The following is an 18,560-nucleotide window of genomic DNA, read 5'->3' as shown; positions in this document are numbered from 1 at the left end:
AACACTCGAGCATGTAAGCGATTATAACCCTGATTCTTTAATTATAGTGGATTATTTGCTACTAGCTCTCCCCGTAGATATAACACTTTATTGGGGAGATCGGCAATAATTCACCAAGAACTAACCCAGCAATAACCAGCAATATATTTAAGCAATACAACCTCTCGCAATATGTAACTATAATACTGAAATGATAAGGAGATAAATGCAACAATGACACAAAAATTTCACGTGGAAAACCCAATGCCGGAAAAATCATTGGACGGCCCATCGTATGCATGAATTTACTCGTCTGTTCTTGCCGAAAGTGTTCAAAGTATAGATCTCGTTTGACACATGTCGTGTGTTTTTGACAATATCTTTCGTCTTAAAAGTGGGTCAAAACCCAATGGATCTTTCACATACTAATGAATTCATAATCTTTTGTTAAAAATAACCCTTCTTTCCACTTCGCATAGGGGCTTTTATTTTCGCCTATGGGATCAACCATAAATTTGATTACGCCGCCTTCACTTCGAGCTGGGTGATGAAAAGTTTGATGAACAATAGCACATACTCCCAGTTCTTTTACTTCTTTCGTCCCGACAGTTGCCCAACTTCTTGACTAGTCGTTTTTCACCAGCATAAAATGTCTTAGTGCTCGATTCCAATTACAGCAACAAGTTGGGTTTTCATTCTTCATATGTTGTCGTGCATTAAATAGAAATTTCATAGATAGTGCTACCAAAGTCCATTTTAGGATGAATGCCACTTTCTCAATGGCTTCGTTAATTGAGATCTGGGTGATCAGACATCAGAGAGGAAACTGAATTTTTTCAATACCCTTTTTTTGTATTTTTCATTCTTGCACAAGGAGGAGCATCATGTGAAACACACCATGTGACCAACCTGGAACACTTGTATGTGCCTTTTAATGTCCGAACATATAATAATGGAGTCCAACGCCTAAAGGGGACCTAACTTAAAATAATTACATTCTCTCCTTCTTGAAAAAATTTCAAATAAGGGCATGAAGTGCCATAATTTCCTCAAATAAGGATATGAAGCGAACCCTGTGTCAAATAAAAACATGAAGCGGCTATGTCGGTCTCAAATAAAGGCCTGAAGTGGCCATGACAGTTTCAAATAAGAGCCTGACCTCGCCGGTCGCCGGCCGGTTAAATATTCTAACCGGTCAAGGGCATTTTTCGTTCAAAAATAATTTTAAATTAAAATATTTTTTATTTTTTTTGCTTTCTTTTCTTTTTTTTCCTTTTTTATGGTTTATTTCTTTCGTCTTTGCCATTGGCTGGCAAGCGGCCATTGGCCACCGGCGATGCCTAGAGAGGACTAGGTGAGGGTTACCTTGCTAGCGATTTGCAAGAGACTACCTCACCTGGGCGAGGGCGACCCTCCCTCGCCCAGCCCTCTTCAAGCATCTACTAGCAAAGAAGAAATTAAGAAACCAGAAAAGGGAAAAATAAAAAAAAAAGAAAGGAAAAAGGGAAAAATAAAAAAGGGAAAAAATTCAAAAAATGTAAAGGTTGAAAATGCCCTCAACAATCTAGAAAGCTAAGCCTTTTTTTAAAACCATTATTGCCGCTTTAGGCTTTTGTTTGAAACAAAATTCACTTCAGATCCTTATTTAAGAAAATGATTGCACTTCACGCCCTTATTTGAAATAAGATCCACTTCATATTGAGAAAATAAGAGCATTTCAGGCTCTTATTTGGAATTTTCCCCTCCTTCTTTGCAAGCGCGTGGACTGCCCAATAAATGCCTAGTTTTTTAGAGGGCCCAATTGCCCAATCAATTCAATGTTACTCGAATTGCCAACTTTCAATTGGTCGGAAGTTCGGTTATGTCCTTGTTCCATTGCGCAGATTCTGCGCAATAAATGCAAAGATGGACAATATCTTAGATTGTTGTGGTGTAACTATGTTATCGTTATTAGGTAATATCAATTTCATATGGACAAGTTTGATGCGTATAACCGTATTCACCCTCCAGTGCTATGCTATTTTCAATGAATCGGTCGTGTCTCATTGAAATGCATATGGTCATGTCGCACGAAAACCTAACGGAAGTTCGGTTATGTCCTTGTTCCATTGCAGATTCTGCGCAATAAATGCAAAGATGGACAATATCTTAGATTGTTGTGGTGTAACTATGTTATCGTTATTAGGTAATATCAATTTCATATGGACAAGTTTGATGCATATAACCGTATTCACCCTCCAGTGCTATGCTATTTTCAATGAATCGGTCGTGTCTCATTGAAATGCATATGGTCATGTCGCACGAAACCCCAACGAATTCTAAAACGAGGGACGAAAATTGGTCGATGCTATTGAGTTATTTAATTAAATTTTGTTTAATCATATGCCTTGCATGTTCTCACTTGGGAAAATAACACTTCCATGTTCTGATGGATGTTGTCCACAATTCAATTCCAATTTAATATGCATGCGCGTGACTCTTCTTGCATACACACGCAATTCCTATCAATTATGCATGTACCTGTTTCTATGGGATTATAGCTAGTGGTCAGGACATGGAGGGGTATAATTATTATTTTTTTCCATAGACATTGATAACTTAAAAAGTTTTCATATCACTAATTAATGAAAATCCAGGTAAAATCAGATTTCAATAACAAAAAAAAACCACCCTGTTTTTTTTATGCAAAAAGCACTTCGTTACCATCCCAACCTCATTTATGGTACAAAACCCTCTTTTGTAATCGAATCTATCTAAACATATTATAAGAAAGAGCGACTTCCGAATATTACATACGTCACAAATGACTCTTTTCTTTTTCCCAAATAAAGTCGAGAAAAGCAAAAATATTCAGGGAAAATCTTTAAAAAAAAATCGAAACAATCGGAAAATTTCATTTTATTTTCAAAGAAAATTTCAGGAGGAGAATATTTCAGCGTGTCATAGTCATATAAGTATCACATGCATCTGCAAATATCTTCAAAGTAAAGCGTGTCATAATCTCCTTCTCTCTCTTCCATAATCGTTCCCTCCTGGCTTCAAGAAAATAATGCAGGCCAGCGAAGAGAGAGAGAGAGAGAGATTCGGACAAGGCGAGAAGTGGCCAGGACGAAGACGGAGACCGCACGGCGCTCGTATGGGCCACATGGGTCGGTTTCTCTTCTCGACCCTCGTCGTACGTTCACGGCTTAACGAACAGACACGGAATCTTGAAAAGCCATGTTGGTTTCCCCAAAGAGGTCTTCTTGAGCATTCAAAATTGGCTTCGCCGCCTTCAAATACGATCCTCACGCGTACTTCTCGCCACTTTCATTCGAATTTCGCCCCCCCCCCACCCACCCACCCACGCCTTTTTCTTGTCTTTCCGCGTGGCTCCTCCTTGTATATGACCCCCTCCCCCCCTCGTTTGACGATCTTCGCGTCGCGTCGTTGGAGATATTCTTGGTTTCCCCGGTCGCGTACGCGTTGACCCTCGTTCCCTGGCCGATCTCCGGGACGAATTCGATCGATCTGTGGGGGTGTCATCGAGGTCCGAGGTCAGTTTGCCGATCTGGGTCGGTCTCGATTTGCCGTTCTTGATTGGTTTTGGTTTCGATGGTGACCGATTCTGGCTTTTCTTCTTAAATCTCTGTCATGGTCGTCTTCCATTCCAGCTTTGTCAGGGAAAAGTTTTTGTTTTTTGGTCAAATCCTGGAAAAGTTGCGTGTTCACTTTTATTGGCCTCGGTCCTGGAAAGTTCTATGTTTCTGTGGTTATGCGAACGAGGGGTAAAGAATAGGTTTTTAGTGATGTTGATCTCAGTTTTGGCGTTTGGTCTTTTAGGTGGAAATGTGGGAAAACTCGCGGTCTTTGCTTGTTTTGACAATGTAGATTGTTTGTTTAATTTTCTTAAGAGATCGTAAGTTTCTGTATGGTGTTGGGAATGTGATTTTTAACCTGACATGTTCTGTTGCATCTTTCCTTGCTGTCTGTAACTAATTCAGCTATGCTGTGAGCATGTGAAGTATGATCCATGTGAGAAAACTTTGATACAGTTTTGTCACTTAGAAGATTCTGCATATGCTGTTTTCCTTTGTAGGAGTTCTTCGATGTCCTCTGTTTGCATCTGATCTGAACAGGGCGAACTGTATGACAGGGAAAATGACAGAGCCGAACCTGGGTACACCCTTGATCCCGTCATCTTCGTCACGGAATCTCCCCGATTTCAAGAAATCCGTCAAACTAAAGTATGTGAAGCTCGGTTACCATTACGTGATCACTCATGGAATGTACCTCTTCCTCTCCCCATTTGTTGTGGCTATAGCTGCTCAGCTGTCCACGTTTTCACTGAAGGATCTCCATGAGCTCTGGATTCATCTGCAATTCAACCTCATATCTGTCATCCTGTGTTCGACTCTCCTCGTTTTCTTGACCACCCTCTATTTCCTCACCCGTCCACGTCCTGTTTATCTTGTCGATTTCTCGTGCTACAAGGCTGATGAAGCTCGGAAATGCACCAAAAAGATCTTCATGGACCAGTCTCGACTGACTGGTACGTTCACAGAGGAGAGTCTTGAGTTCCAGAGAAAGATCCTTGAAAGATCTGGCCTTGGGGATTCGACTTATCTTCCTGAAGCTGTCCTCAATATTCCTCCAAATCCATCAATGCAGGAAGCTAGAAAAGAAGCTGAGATGGTCATGTTCGGTGCACTTGATGAGCTTTTTGCGAAGACGAATGTGAAGCCGAAGGACATCGGCATCTTGATTGTTAACTGCAGCTTATTTAACCCGACCCCTTCGCTTTCAGCGATGGTCATCAACCATTACAAACTTCGGGGGAATATAGTTAGCTACAATTTGGGTGGCATGGGCTGCAGTGCAGGTTTGATTTCAATCGACCTCGCAAAAGATCTCCTTCAGGTGCACCCCAATTCATATGCGGTGGTCATCAGCATGGAGAACATCACGTTGAACTGGTACTTTGGGAATGACCGCTCGAAGCTGGTTTCGAATTGCTTATTCCGAATGGGGGGGGCCGCCATTCTTCTTTCAAACAAAAGCTCCGACAGGAGAAGGTCCAAATACCGGTTGCTACACACGGTTAGGACCCACAAAGGATCTGATGATAAGTGCTTCACTTGTGTTACCCAAGAAGAAGACTCTAATGGAAAAGTTGGTGTCACGTTGTCGAAGGATCTAATGGGAGTGGCCGGCGAAGCTCTGAAGACCAACATCACCACATTGGGTCCTCTGGTTCTGCCAATGTCCGAGCAGTTGCTGTTCTTTGCCACATTAGTCGGGAAGAAACTTCTTAAGATGAAGGTGAAGCCTTATATCCCGGATTTCAAATTGGCTTTCGAGCATTTTTGCATTCACGCTGGAGGAAGAGCTGTACTAGATGCAATAGAGAAGAACCTGCAGCTCTCGGAATGGCACATGGAACCTTCAAGAATGACGCTTTACCGTTTCGGCAACACGTCGAGCAGTTCTCTTTGGTACGAGTTGGCGTATTCAGAAGCAAAGGGGAGAATCAAGAGGGGAGATAGGACATGGCAGATTGCTTTCGGGTCGGGGTTTAAGTGTAACAGTGCAGTATGGAAGGCTCTGAGGACGATAAACCCGCAGAAGGTGAAGAACCCATGGATGGATGAAATCCAAAACTTTCCAGTGGATGTTCCTAAGGTGGCCGCTATCTGATTTCAGGTCCTCGGTTTCAATCATTCCTATGCAGTTTCTTACCAAATTTGCTGAGCGAACTTCTTTTTATTTTAGATTTCCTAATTGGGGCGTTACCATTCTTTATGTAAATTTTTCGTGGACTAGTAGCTGTCTCTCATCTTTACTAGTGCTGGACTTATAATTTATTGGAGGAGCAGGAGACTTTTTTGTAGTTAAACTTGGGTGTCAAAAACTCAGCTGTCGGTGTGATGGTCATTGATGTGTCAATTTCCGTTGGCATAAAATTTAGGGTTAATATCATGAAAAACCCCAAACTGAAACACCTATAACAATTTTACCAAAAATTATTTTTTTGATTACAAAAAACCCAAAACTGGTACGCTTGTGACAAATTTACTCCAAATTAATTTTTTAATCACTAAAAACCCCAAACTGGTACATTTGTGACAAATTTACTATTCGTTAGTTTCCGTTAAATTGAATTAATACCACAAAAAATCACAAACTTGTACACCTGTGAAAAATGGAGGGTAAAACATAAAACTGGCATATTAGTTAGCTATCGTGTGTCATTTAACAAAGCAATTTGATAGTAAAATTTGACGGAAACAAACTGAGGGTAAATTTGTCACAAGTGTACCATTTTGGGGTTTTTTATGGTAAAAAAAATTAATTTGGGGTAAAATTATTATTGATGTACCAGTTTGGGATTTTTCGTGGTATTAACTCTAAAATTTATCAGTAGCTCAATTTCTGATACAGATATTGTGAATTGTTGTCGCCTATGTAATGTTACTGGATTACTATCTAGAATTGTGAGTAGATGTAGATTCGAGTTAGTACTGTCAATTGAAATTAAATCTACCTGGGGACTTCTATCTCTGCTTTACATTGCTTGGGAAGACGAGTTAACTGATAAAAGGTTTTCTTTTCACCAGTGCAGTGACTCCCTGTCTTTGCTAGACTAACTGTATCACCTAAATGCAGTTTCTTCTGTGAAACCGAAGTGGAAGTTGGGATCCAAGGCTCTTGTTCTTCTTCTCAAGCAAACCTTCTCTTTCTTTTTCTTGCAATCATCAACATGGTAATAACAATGAAATGGTATCTCGATGTTACATGGTGTAATATCTCAAAAGGACAATCAAAAGCTGTTTCATGGAGAATGACAGTCTTGCGCAGAGCTCTTACACTAAGACTTTGATAGGGTGAGCTTGCACACAGTACATGATAGAACTTGCCGCTACATTCCTATTGGCCAACTGAGAAAGCAATTTATAGAAACATAGATAAATGTAACTAACGTGAGCGTACTCATGCTTGAGTTCATTACACAAGAAGCACTACCGGAGAAACCACATAATGAAGGCTCTAGTTACAACATTGTAATGGTATGCAGCTGCGCAGGAATCTAGTCCTCATTTGATTTATGAAGTGACCTGTGAAAGTGGGAAAAAACGTTTCCAGCAGCAAGAGTTATTTTAAATTTTTAATAAGTTTGTCGAGCTCTTCATCACTTCACTGCATATTGAGCTGCAAGTGTTGGGGAGTAAGAAGGTGAACGTTGTGATCTTTGCTGGCATTTCCTACACGGCTGCACAGGAATCTAGTCCTTGGTTTGATTTATGAAGTGACCTGAAAATAGGAAATAACACCTCCACCGGCCAGTGTTATTTTCATAAGAATGTTGAACTCTTCATCTCCTCGCTGCATATTGAGCTGCAAGTGTCGGGGAGTAATAAGGTGCACCTCGTGATCTTTGCAGGCATTTCCTGCGACTGCGAGCTCCCTAACCTGAGCAGACTGCACCAATACACCCCACTCTCCACCTTGTGTGGTCCTCGACCTATGCAGAGCAGACACTTATTCAGCCCCCAGGGACCTGTAGGTTGAACATTGTTGTCATAAATTTTTCTAGATCAAGTCTCCTATTAGAGAAAGAAAATTTTGTTGCTCCAAGATCCTTACTTATTATGATTCGCACATTCACTAGCAGGATTCTATAGGTCAAATAGAATGGAAATAACAGCACTTTTTGCAGTAAGGGAATATAGTGTAAAACCAACAATCTACTTTCAACATAAGGTCCATAGTCGATCGAGTTGATGGAATTCTTGATGGGGCATTGGGCTATAGCAGTCAAAACCTACACCACATTACCAATACCACCAATGGAAATGAGTTTCAAGATCAAGACTTCCCAGACAGGAAATATCCGAGGAAGCCTCAAGCATATTGGCACTTGGTTATAGAACTGTACTCCTAGATATTTGGAGTTACCAAATTAGCTGCCTAAGAAACTTCATTAAACTTCTTAAGAAATGGTATCCCAATTTAGATAATCATCCAAACCAAGAAGAAAAGTTGCATAACTAGGTGACTAACAGTGGGAAGTCACATATGCTATGCTCATAATCAAATATTCTGTCTAAAGGATAGAAATGCATTCGGTTAACAGAAGGAACCACACTAAGACATTCATAGAAAAGGATAGGGCATGAACTGTTAGCCTGGAAGTGGAACTTCGGCGACTTCTACTATCATCGACCAGAACGCAGTGATCTCTTATGCAGAAACAAAACTCAGAAATTAACCACTTGGTCAGAACAAGAGAAAGCAACCCTGATGACTGATAAGGGAAGTAGTACAAACCTGTATGTGAAAGATCAACTCCTTCGATGTACCCCATAAAGCAAAGCATAAACTTTCAGCATTACCACTGTGAGTGTCAACAGAAATATGGGCAGATAATTCTGTAGGGGTATGCAACTGAAACCATGAACCACGACTATTTGTCAAGAGAATGTTTAATTTTGAATTCACAAGGACAAATCTAGAAGCAAGGAGACATGATCTCGCTAGCATGGCCACGGTTTAATGAATAATGGAATTAGTGTTTTGGCCAAAATGTGTCTCTCTGTTGCAATCCTTCAAGTTGAACGTTTGAGTCTCATTTAAAACTGAACTCCATTATGCAACGTGGTCTCTTCAGAAACTTAATGTAACCACGTCTTCTTCTCCCATTTTGCTTTCTTCAGAGCCCACTAAAAGATCCATCATTTTGTCCAACATGAAACATATATCGTACATCTCAGGACTGGATGGACCTCCAACAGTAAATTCATGGATTATACCATTCACTTCAATTGAACTACAACCGGGTGTCTTTTTTATGCCGAGATCTTCCATTTTACTTCTTACCCTTGCAACATCTGCCCATCTGTTAGCAGATGCATAGGTATTGGCAAGAAGAGTATGGATGCTAGAATCATTAAATTCCATTTTCACAAGCCGTTTGGCCATCCGTTCTCCTATGTTTATGTTACTGTGAAGTCTGCAAGCACTAAGCAGAGCCCCATAAAGTGGAATTGCAATTTCATCATTTTCATTTGGAACCTTTTCTATTAATTTCTCTGCTTCATCTAATAATCCGACACGACCAAGGAGATCAATCATACACCCATAGTGCTCTACCTTCGGCTCAATCCCATAAGTTTCTGTCATTAAGCTAAACAGTCGGCGACCTTCCTTAACTAATCCTCCATGGCTACACGCACTCAAAACACCAATAAATGTTACGTCATCTGGTTTGAATCCATGATCTCTCATTTCTATGAACAGATTCAATGCTTCACCCGTTCTGCCATTCATGGCGAGCCCACATATGATAGCCGTCCAAGAGGCTGTGTCATGAATCCTTAACCTATAGAAGATGTCCAAGGCTTTGTCTATACATCCACATTTAGCATACATGTCGATTAGAGCAGTTCCAACAACAGCATCTAGCTGTATTCCGTGTTCATCTATGTATCTGTGAATCCATTTCCCTTGTTCTAGAGCTCCACATTGAGCACAACCAGTGAGCAGAGCAACGGTAGTAAACTTATCAGGTTTAATCCCCCTAACTTGCAGCTCTTGAAACAAATTGATCGCCTCATCAAAGCGATTGAATTGCACATAGCCATTGATCATAGCCGTCCACAGGACAATATCCTTAACTGGACTCCTATCAAATAACTCTCTAGCTTCATCAAGCTGACCGCAGTTCACATACCCAGAAATCATGCTCGTCCAACAGATAACATTCTTAGTTGGCATCTCATCAAATATTTTGCGAGCCACGTCTAAATGGCCACATTTCGAATACATATCCAATAAGGCATTGCCAATAATCGACGTGCATATAAGCTCCTTATTTACATAATCATGAATATCCATGCCAAGTTCCAATGACTTCAATGCCGTGCAAGCTGACAGCGTGCTCACAACAGTAGCTTCGTCCGGCCTCGCGTTGCTCTCGACCAGCATTCTCTCAAAAATACCAACAGCATCATCAAACCTCCGACACCTAACATACCCAGAAATCACCACGTTCCAAGAAACAACGTCTCTCTCAGGCATTTCATCAAACACCCGTTCCATGCTCGCGGTCCTGCCAAACTCTGCATACATATCCATGAGCGAGTTACAGACATACGCATCGAACTCAAGCCCAGATTTCACCACATACCCATGAACCTTTTCGCCTTCATCTACGGCTCCCAAACGCCCAATGGCCTTCAAGACATACGGGTACGTAAAATTATCAGGGGACACCCCACGTTCCCTCAGCTTACGGAAGACCGACACAGCTTTTCCCAACTCACCCCTCTTCGCCAACGCCTTGATAACTACGTTGTACACGAACAAGCTCGGGTCTATCGCGTGGCCGAGCACTCTCTCCGCGTGACGCAGGTCCCCGCGACAAGGGTCGGCGCAGAAGGCCACCAGCTTGTTGAGGACGTTCTCGTGCTGCTCGAGCCCGGCCCGGAAGACCCGGGCGTGGATTTGCTTGAGCTGGCGCAGGGATTTGCAGCTCTTGAGGTGCGAGACGAACGATGTCGGGGTCGGAGAAACGGAGTCGGAGGAGGAGCTGAGGAAGCGCCGTGAACGGACGCGGCGGGGCGTCGACGGAAGGAGCGGGGCTCTGAGTCGAGCGAACATGTGCGAGGCTCGAGATGGAGGAGGGGCATAAAGCACTAAAACATATACATTATATTTATAAATTAAACAAAAAAAATAAAAAAAAATATTGAGGTTTTAGCCCTTAAATTTCAATTTAGTGCGACTATGGTCTCTTATTCTTATTCCCATTGAATTTATTTTGGTCTGTCTTGCTCTAACTTTCAACTTACTTTTAGATTTTTGCTCTGCCTCTTAGCAGAATCGTTTGCTGAAAGCGGAACCTATATTTGGCGCGATGGAGTATCATAGATCAAAATAAGCTTAAAATCACAAAATTGGAGAGATGGCGACATGACCTACATAAGTTACTCGACTTCAGAATCATGGATGTGGATACTATATGTTCTCTTTAATGCTTCGGATAGTTTGATTGCCATCTCGGTCGGTACGACTCAATTAGAATTCAATCGTGTGGCGGTCGGAAAAGAGGGGTCGAGATCTCTCTGTATTTCGCAATTTCGGCGAAAGAGAAAATCCAAATGAAAAAACAAGGAAAACCACAAAAGAAAAAGGGTTAATATTATGAAAAACTCCAAATCGGTACACTTGTGATAAATTTATCATAAACCAATTTTTTGATCACGAAAAATCCAAAAGTGGTACACACCCTTACCAAATTTACCCCTAATTAATTTTTGGACAACCAAATATCTCAAATTGGTACAGTCATGACAAATTTACCCTCCGTCAGTTGTCGTTAAATTAGATTAATACACATGTGATAAACGGGTGGCAAAATCCCAAACCGGTACGTCCGTCAACTGTTACGTGTCATCCAACGCAACAATTTGATAGTAAAATTTATCAGGAATCAGTGGAGGGTAAACTTGTCACGGATGTACCGATTTAAGGTCTTTCGCGGTATTAATCCGAAGGAAAATCGCAGCAAACGAAAAATAAACAAATAGCGGGGGGAAAATCGCCGGTTGCAAAAAAGGTCCAAAATGACGTCGATTATGGGATTTTGACGATGTTGCTTGCATCGCAGCTTCACGTGGGACGACCGACTGATGCAAGTCAAGAGTTGTCCCCCTCTGTCTATCTCTCTCCCTCTCCCTCTCTCTCTCTCGAACCCTCCTCCGACTCCCATCTCGTCTCGCCCGACACAGATCCCGTCCGATCTCGGGCTCCGATCTCCCTCCCCAAGATCCCACCAGGTTCTCGCTCTCTCGATCTCCTCGTTCCAGGGTAGCTCTTTGAATTCCGTTCTCGTTGCCGAATTCGCATCTGGGTCCGTCTCCGTCCGGCAAGCGTCGCGCTCGCTTCCGACGACAGATCGCGGCTCTGTTCTCGGTAATGCGAGCCGTTTCCAACTGACCCAGTTGGCTTTCTTGAGCACCCGCCCGCGCGTCAGGTATCTGTTGAAAGTCCCCAATTAGATTTCCTTTTGTTAGGCGCCTTGCTTTGCCGAATTGGGGGCTCGATTAGGAGCCGCGCTTGGCGATATACGATGTCTTCGCTCCGATTAGATTCCCAGAAGCCGTACTTCGCCACGACCGGACTCGTGGTGGGGTACGCTCTCTCCTCGAGCTTGCTCGCCGTGATAAACAAGTACGCCATCACCAAGTTCAACTACCCTGGCCTCTTGACCGCACTGCAGTACCTGACTTCTGCTTTGGGCGTCTGGGTGCTGGGGAAGCTCGGGTTTCTGCACCACGACCCTTTCGTCGTCGAAACTGCCAAGAAGTTCTTGCCTGCTGCCCTCGTGTTCTATCTCGCGATATTCACGAACACGAACCTCTTGCGCCATGCCAATGTGGACACGTTTATCGTTTTCCGGTCCTTGACGCCCCTTCTGGTTGCCTTGGCCGATACCGCATTCAGGAAACAGCCGTGCCCGTCGAAGTTAACATTTGCATCGCTAGTCATTATCCTAGGTGGTGCTGTTGGGTACGTGGCCACCGACTCGGCTTTCACATTGACTGCGTATTCGTGGGCATTTGCTTATTTGATTACGATCACGACCGAGATGGTGTACATAAAGCACATGGTCATGAATCTTGGATTGAACACTTGGGGTTTTGTGTTGTACAACAATTTGCTATCGTTGATGATGGCTCCGGTCTTCTGGATTCTCACAGGAGAGTACGGTGACGTTTTCGCTGCTTTGGGAGCCAATGCAGGGAACTGGTTTGAATATGATGCATTCTTTGCTGTCTCTTTGTCATGTGTATTTGGTTTGCTTATCAGCTTCTTTGGTTTTGCCGCGAGAAAGGCAATCTCCGCGACAGCATTTACTGTGACTGGGGTTGTGAACAAGTTTCTTACGGTCGTCATCAATGTGCTGATCTGGGAGAAACATGCGAGTCCATTTGGTTTAGTTTGTCTATGCATTACTATTGTTGGAGGAGTCACGTACCAGCAGTCGGTCAGTGGAACGAGCAATACTACAGCTCCGCGTGAGTCTACTATGCCTAAGCAGGTGGACAGCGAGAATGAAGGCGATGATTTTGTAGAGGATAGGCAGGGAAGGGTGACTGGTAAACTTGCTTTATGAGTTACATTGTATTGCCTCTTTGATTGTTCTAGATGGTGAATAGAATAGTTGATGCGCCATCTTTAGCATAAAGCTATTTGAAATTTGAGGCCTTTAGTTTGTGAAATGTTTTGCGTACTATTGTGATTCTGTTGTCTCTTTTTAGAGAATATTGATGTTCTTATGGATTATGCTACACGTTGTTCAATTGCTTTTGCAAGTAAATCGTATGTCATTGGATGCTTCTTCTACTACTTTTCCGGCATTCTTGCATGTTTTGCATATAAAGCACCTGGCAATGTGGCTGTTTTACTAGTTTATCGTTTGGTGAGAGTCTAAGTTTAACCACAGACTGAAGGTTTGCATCTTTCGACATTTACTGTCTCTTATATCTAGCTACTACCTTAAGAGTTGTGCAGAATGAACTTGTTAAAGAAGCGACGGGCCTTATACAATGGCTGTATAAATGGCTTGTCTGCTGACAGCCGCCTCCGAACTTTTTTCGGTCACCCTTGGCTGCAGTATCCAGTAGGAGCATTGCTGGTTTATCCTTTGTAGACCTAGTCCTATATCCAATGAACTGAACTTGCAGAGATCTTCAATCTGCTAAGTCTTGTTCTTCTGGATTAACAACCGGTTGTTCCTTGCGCATCAAGTAGTCGACCATTCTGGTTGTCTCGTCGATTTTTGACTGTCTGAATGAAACCCAAAGCCTCAAGAATTATGTTCCGGAGCTATATCCGGTGTCGATACAACCCTCACAACCGTTTCGCATTACCTTTGGAAAACTTCGTCCCTGCATCAACTCATTTCTTCTCATTGTAGTTCTCTGACATGTGGAGGGAGTGTTGATTAAGGAAGAAAGCCAGGTTCAAAGACAATGTACTGGTTTTGGGCTCCGGTTTTGGAATCCAAGAAGCCTGTGTCTTTTAGGAAGGTACAGTGAAGTGAGTGTATTAGGGCCCAGTAAAATAGCAGACATCGTCAATGAACTTAGTTATCAAGGAATTAGGCCACAAGCCCTGATTAATTAAGGCTTAATTAAGTGTGCTTTGAGTTCGAACTGCAAAGGTGCCCTACTCCGTTTATATTTCCGAGAAATTCTATCGCGGGTCGAAGCGAACAATCGCCTCGGAACAGGAAGAATGAGAGATGCTACATGCCAGATTCCGAGCGATCGAGTGTTATATATCGCGATGCGACGAGGAAGTATCATCTGTATTGAGAGTAGTTGATGGTTTTTCCGCATGTGTTGTCTTGACTTTTGAGGATGAATAGCATCATCTATCTGTATCTACACCTTTTGTTTAGGATAGGTATACTAGACGACTTAACGAGGTGGGATGGATGCGCAGCGAGCAACATGGTATCACTGTGTGAGAGTGAGCATTAAGGACGGGGGAAAATCGTCAAAAATGTCCTAAACTTATAATATAACAACCAATTCAGCCTTAAACTTTTAAATTGTGCTAATTTAAACCTAAACATTTTAACGATTTGCCAATTAATTCTTCTGATCAATTTTGATTGGAATCGATAATGTGGATGGTGGTCGTGCTACGTGACATGCTCGATACTGATATAGATAATTTTTGCAAGTTTTGTTAAATTTACTGAAATATTTATTTGATTTTTTTTATGTTTTCTTTTCTTTTCTTCTTCTTTTTATTTTTTCTTTTTACACATGGCCTGGGCCCCAGACGAGGATTGCAGTTGCCGGAGTTACTCGACCACAACAAACAGTATTCGACAATCCTTCAATCACCGATGCCGGCGGCGCCCCCATCCCTCCAACTCGTCGCCACCTACCGCCGCCACTATTTCTCCGGCGAACCGGGCGTTCCATCCCCACACGATCTCACTGTTTTCTCCAAATTTAGCAGTTGCCATCCACATGAATCTTGCACTATTTCGCTTTCCCTCCCACCTACTCCAGATTTGGTCCCCGAATGATTGTGCTCGAGCCGAGTTAGGTGGAATTCACTACCTCGACAGTTCACATGTACCACAGTCCTTGCTGATTCGCTATATGTGCAATCTACACTATCATCTGCCCTTTGCCGATTGGTATTCATTCAGTACTAGTGATCCCTCTTCCGAGCTCCACTGATCCGATCTGGCCGGACGCGGGCGGTCCTCGCGAGGAACAGGAGACTATCGAGGAATCACCGCTTCGTTCCGGCCTCGCCTGTGCAAACCGCGTGCCAAGATGTGAAATTCCAATGGCGTCACCCGACTTGGCTGGCCCTATGTAGATTGCTAGCGATGCTGTACACGAACGGTTCGCACGATAGAGGTGAGCGGTTCCAGATTCCGTACAGGTTTCACTTGGACCCTGTCACGGGTTCCAGAATCTACCCAGGTTCCACATGTATTATTAATTGGACAATTACAGTTAGATATCACCTTTTATAGCCACCGGTTGTTACTACAATCCACTCATCACAACTTGTGTTTAAAAAAACGATAAATATGAAATATTAACAAAATAAAAGTCTCAGCCATAAAATAGAAACTCAGATTAGTGGTTCAAAATTATACACTGATCATCGGACGCCATGGAATACTGCGGGATCACGCGAAGACATAGACTAAGAAAATTACAAAAACTTGTCACAAGTTATAAGTTCCAGGGTCTACCTACTTAGAATCCAGAATCTACCCGTCGAAACGAGTTCCTCAATTTTGGGAACCCGAAACCTACTCTGCATATTTTGGAACCTGAAACCGACAGGTTCTCACTGGTCTGGTACCCGGAACCATGCTCACCCCTATCGCACGACACGATGCGAAACGCGAATCACGGGAGAAAACCCAAGAACACGACACGGCACGCCCAAGCTCCTTATGTTTCGTGTGAATCGGACGCGAGTAGAGATCGAGATGCTTCAGACCGACCCGATCCCGCGCCAATTACAAACACGATTACGACATGCCCCAGAACGGACCGATGGGCCAGATAATCACGGAGGAGCAATATAACGTGATAATGTCCGCTGATAGAACGGTGGTGGTCACGCATCGGAGACGAGTTGTCTGTCCCCCAAAACACACATGCTCTCTCTTTGGGAAATGCTGGTCCCCATTCTCCACCGCACATAAAAATTATAAAAGCCCCTCAATTCTTTTCTCTCTTCTCTTTTCTCCCCCCAAGAAAACAGCAATGATTATAAAAATCACCCCCAAACATGACACGTGTCGAAATCCCATTTATCCATTCGAATCACTCGGGGCCTCAATTGGTCAATAACATGTGTAGTAATAAAAGAATCGTGCCCTTTTGCCCTTGTACGTTCGAATTTCTTGGGGGGGCCAGTCCAAGGGATGGTCCCAAATTCCATGCAAATTTTAACTTAATGGACCACATCACGTTCACATGCTTCTTCACGAATTTTTCTTTCCTTCTTCGGCGCATCGCTGGAATTTGGTCCCTCAAATAATGGGCGATTTTCGCGAAAGATAAGCCGTTTTTACGTCTCTGAATCGCTCAAATTGGCGAACCCGTTTCCGCCCCTTTTTACTTAGCTTCCGGCATCTCGAATATGTGAGCTGTACCACATAAGCGTACGGCCGGTCTCGCCGGAGGCCGGACCCTTGTGTATCGATGCTCCCAATTGATTTCTAATAGCAGGTGCGCACGCGTGCGGCCAAGCAGTTCTCGATTATGTTATAGTTTCGTGAGAGCGATATTCTTTTATTTTCCAAAAGGAAGACAACAAGCATATGAAACAATCGAGAATTTGGTAAGTGCAAAGCCCCCGAGAACCGAGTCGTCTAGGGTTTCCAACATGCCCTGATTTCCACGGTCCTCTTGTGGATTGAGATTAGTCATCTCTAATTATGTACCCAAATTAATATAAACACTAAAAATTTACTTCTTCCGAAGCGGTCCAAGATCGAGAAAACCCTAATCACCCTATCATGCAAATCCACGTTTCGACCCGTAAATATTTAACTAACCAATTAACCAATTTTATCTTTTGGATTCACATACAGCTCTCTCACACTGCGAGAATAAATAATTTTTCTGTTCTTTTTTTTTTAATTTTTAAAATGCGATTAAGATTAAAATTTGTTTATGTCTTCCTAAATCGCAGGATGAGAGAGAGAGAGAGAGAGAGAGAGAGAGAGAGAGAGAGAGAGAGAGAGAGAGGGGGGTTCGGTTTTCGATAACCTAAAAAATTAGGGCAAGACATGTGCATGCAAATTGCAATATACTTAAGAAAGGGTTTTGCATGGATCGTGTAACGCCTCGATATTTTTATACTTTATTATATGCTTCGAAACTTTTGAGAAAATATAATATATGTTATTTTTGCCTTAACGGCGCAGATACACACGATAGAGAATCTCTGCATCTTATAAGTTTAATGAGATGCATCTTATAAGTTTAATGAGAGACATAATACACACTTGTTCTCTAATTCCGTAAACAACGCAATTTGCACAAAACCAAGGTTAGAAAATCACCGTCGAAGCCCAAGGATTTCCCCTTTTTTTACCACAAGAAAACTTGCGTTACAAGCGATTAGTAAAATTTCGGATCCGTGAAATGCTCGGTTAATCTCGTGGACCCTTTTGAGCTCGGTAAATGGTGAGACGCGAATCGAAGCCCGTCGTGAATGACTTGGAAATCGAGATTCTTTTGGTCTTGGGTTATTCTCACCCCAAAAGCTAGCTCAAATGATGATGATTTCCCCTACATTTGTAAGCTGATCACCAGTTCTTTCCATAACCGATGTGGACTAAACCCTAACAATCTCTACTCCCCCCTCACATCGGGCTTAGGTCAGAACCGCAACAACCCTCTCTATGTGATTGGAGGGTCCAGATTTGTTGGTAGCCTATGTTCTTATACTGGTGTTGGGTGATCTTAGGCCTCTCACATCCCAAAAGCTAATTTAATCGATCTTCAGTCTCTTCTACAACCAAAGTAAGATAAACCCCAATAGTCACTTAGCCGTCTATTGAGGGAAAGGGGTCGGTATGGGATCACCTCGGCTGTGTGGATATAGACTAGGCTACAAGGAGCGGGAGTACGAAATTATGGACCGAGACAACATTAAGGAACGAGGAAGCTTGACTAAGAAAAGAAGTCAAAGGAACGAAGCTGCTTCTATAATAGCACCATTGTATAAGAGGGCGAATGCTTTTTTTGGAAAAGTCTCTGTCTTGCGAATGAGATGCCATTTTTATTTTTTTTGGCCTTTCCAATTTCTATTGAGAGAGAGGGGGCTTCAACCTTCTTCGCAAGAGCCATACAAGGCGGTTCACGTACGGTTCGGGAGCCGACCCCCGGCACGGATAGGAATCAAACCCTCGACTTTAAGGGTAATCCAAACTGGTCAGGCGACACCGGCTATACTCATCGACGGTGCCGGTGTCAGTGTTACTCCGACGGACCTCTCCGGCTAGTCGCCCTCGAAGGAGGACCCTTTCAATTTGC

At 42.8% G+C, this 18,560-nt stretch overlaps 3 protein-coding genes across 4 annotated transcripts; 2 read left to right on the top strand and 1 right to left on the bottom strand.

The window, feature by feature from the left end:
* Positions 1-3,185: 3,185 nt before the first annotated feature.
* Positions 3,186-5,854, top strand: LOC115693147 (3-ketoacyl-CoA synthase 11-like). 2 transcript variants are annotated; one of them, XM_030620118.2, is made up of 2 exons: positions 3,186-3,515; positions 4,115-5,854. In XM_030620118.2, exon 2 carries the CDS (start codon positions 4,120-4,122, stop codon positions 5,653-5,655), a length of 1,536 nt encoding a protein of 511 aa, XP_030475978.1. In that variant the 5' UTR covers positions 3,186-3,515; positions 4,115-4,119; the 3' UTR covers positions 5,656-5,854. The 2 variants fall into 2 exon arrangements, with proteins under 2 accessions (XP_030475978.1, XP_030475977.1); XM_030620117.2 differs by having other exon boundaries at positions 4,058-5,854.
* A 918-nt stretch (positions 5,855-6,772) lies between these two features.
* LOC115693146 (pentatricopeptide repeat-containing protein At1g31430) lies at positions 6,773-10,645 on the bottom strand. Its single transcript, XM_030620113.2, has 2 exons — positions 8,287-10,645; positions 6,773-7,516 (listed from the first exon to the last, which is right to left on the bottom strand). The coding sequence occupies exon 1, from the start codon at positions 10,615-10,617 to the stop codon at positions 8,623-8,625; it is 1,995 nt and encodes a 664-aa protein (XP_030475973.2). The 5' UTR covers positions 10,618-10,645; the 3' UTR covers positions 6,773-7,516; positions 8,287-8,622.
* A 1,057-nt stretch (positions 10,646-11,702) lies between these two features.
* Positions 11,703-13,366, top strand: LOC115693149 (GDP-fucose transporter 1). Its single transcript, XM_030620123.2, has one exon. The coding sequence runs from the start codon at positions 12,089-12,091 to the stop codon at positions 13,133-13,135; it is 1,047 nt and encodes a 348-aa protein (XP_030475983.1). The 5' UTR covers positions 11,703-12,088; the 3' UTR covers positions 13,136-13,366.
* Positions 13,367-18,560: the final 5,194 nt, after the last annotated feature.

The sequence above is a fragment of the Syzygium oleosum genome, unplaced genomic scaffold (assembly GCF_021117445.2).
Source record: "Syzygium oleosum isolate NSW1041296 unplaced genomic scaffold, Sole_v2.1 Sole_v2.42, whole genome shotgun sequence".
Taxonomy (NCBI): Eukaryota; Viridiplantae; Streptophyta; class Magnoliopsida; order Myrtales; family Myrtaceae; genus Syzygium; species Syzygium oleosum.
Note: the sequence above shows the minus strand (reverse complement) of the source record. Positions and strands in the feature narration are given on the sequence as shown.

Bases quoted from the DNA above. Each gene is read 5' to 3' on its own strand.
- LOC115693147 (XM_030620117.2), top strand. From the start codon at position 4,108: ATGACAGGGAAAATGACAGAGCCGAACCTGGGTACACCCTTGATCCCG.
- LOC115693146 (XM_030620113.2), bottom strand. From the start codon at position 10,617: ATGTTCGCTCGACTCAGAGCCCCGCTCCTTCCGTCGACGCCCCGCCGC.
- LOC115693149 (XM_030620123.2), top strand. From the start codon at position 12,089: ATGTCTTCGCTCCGATTAGATTCCCAGAAGCCGTACTTCGCCACGACC.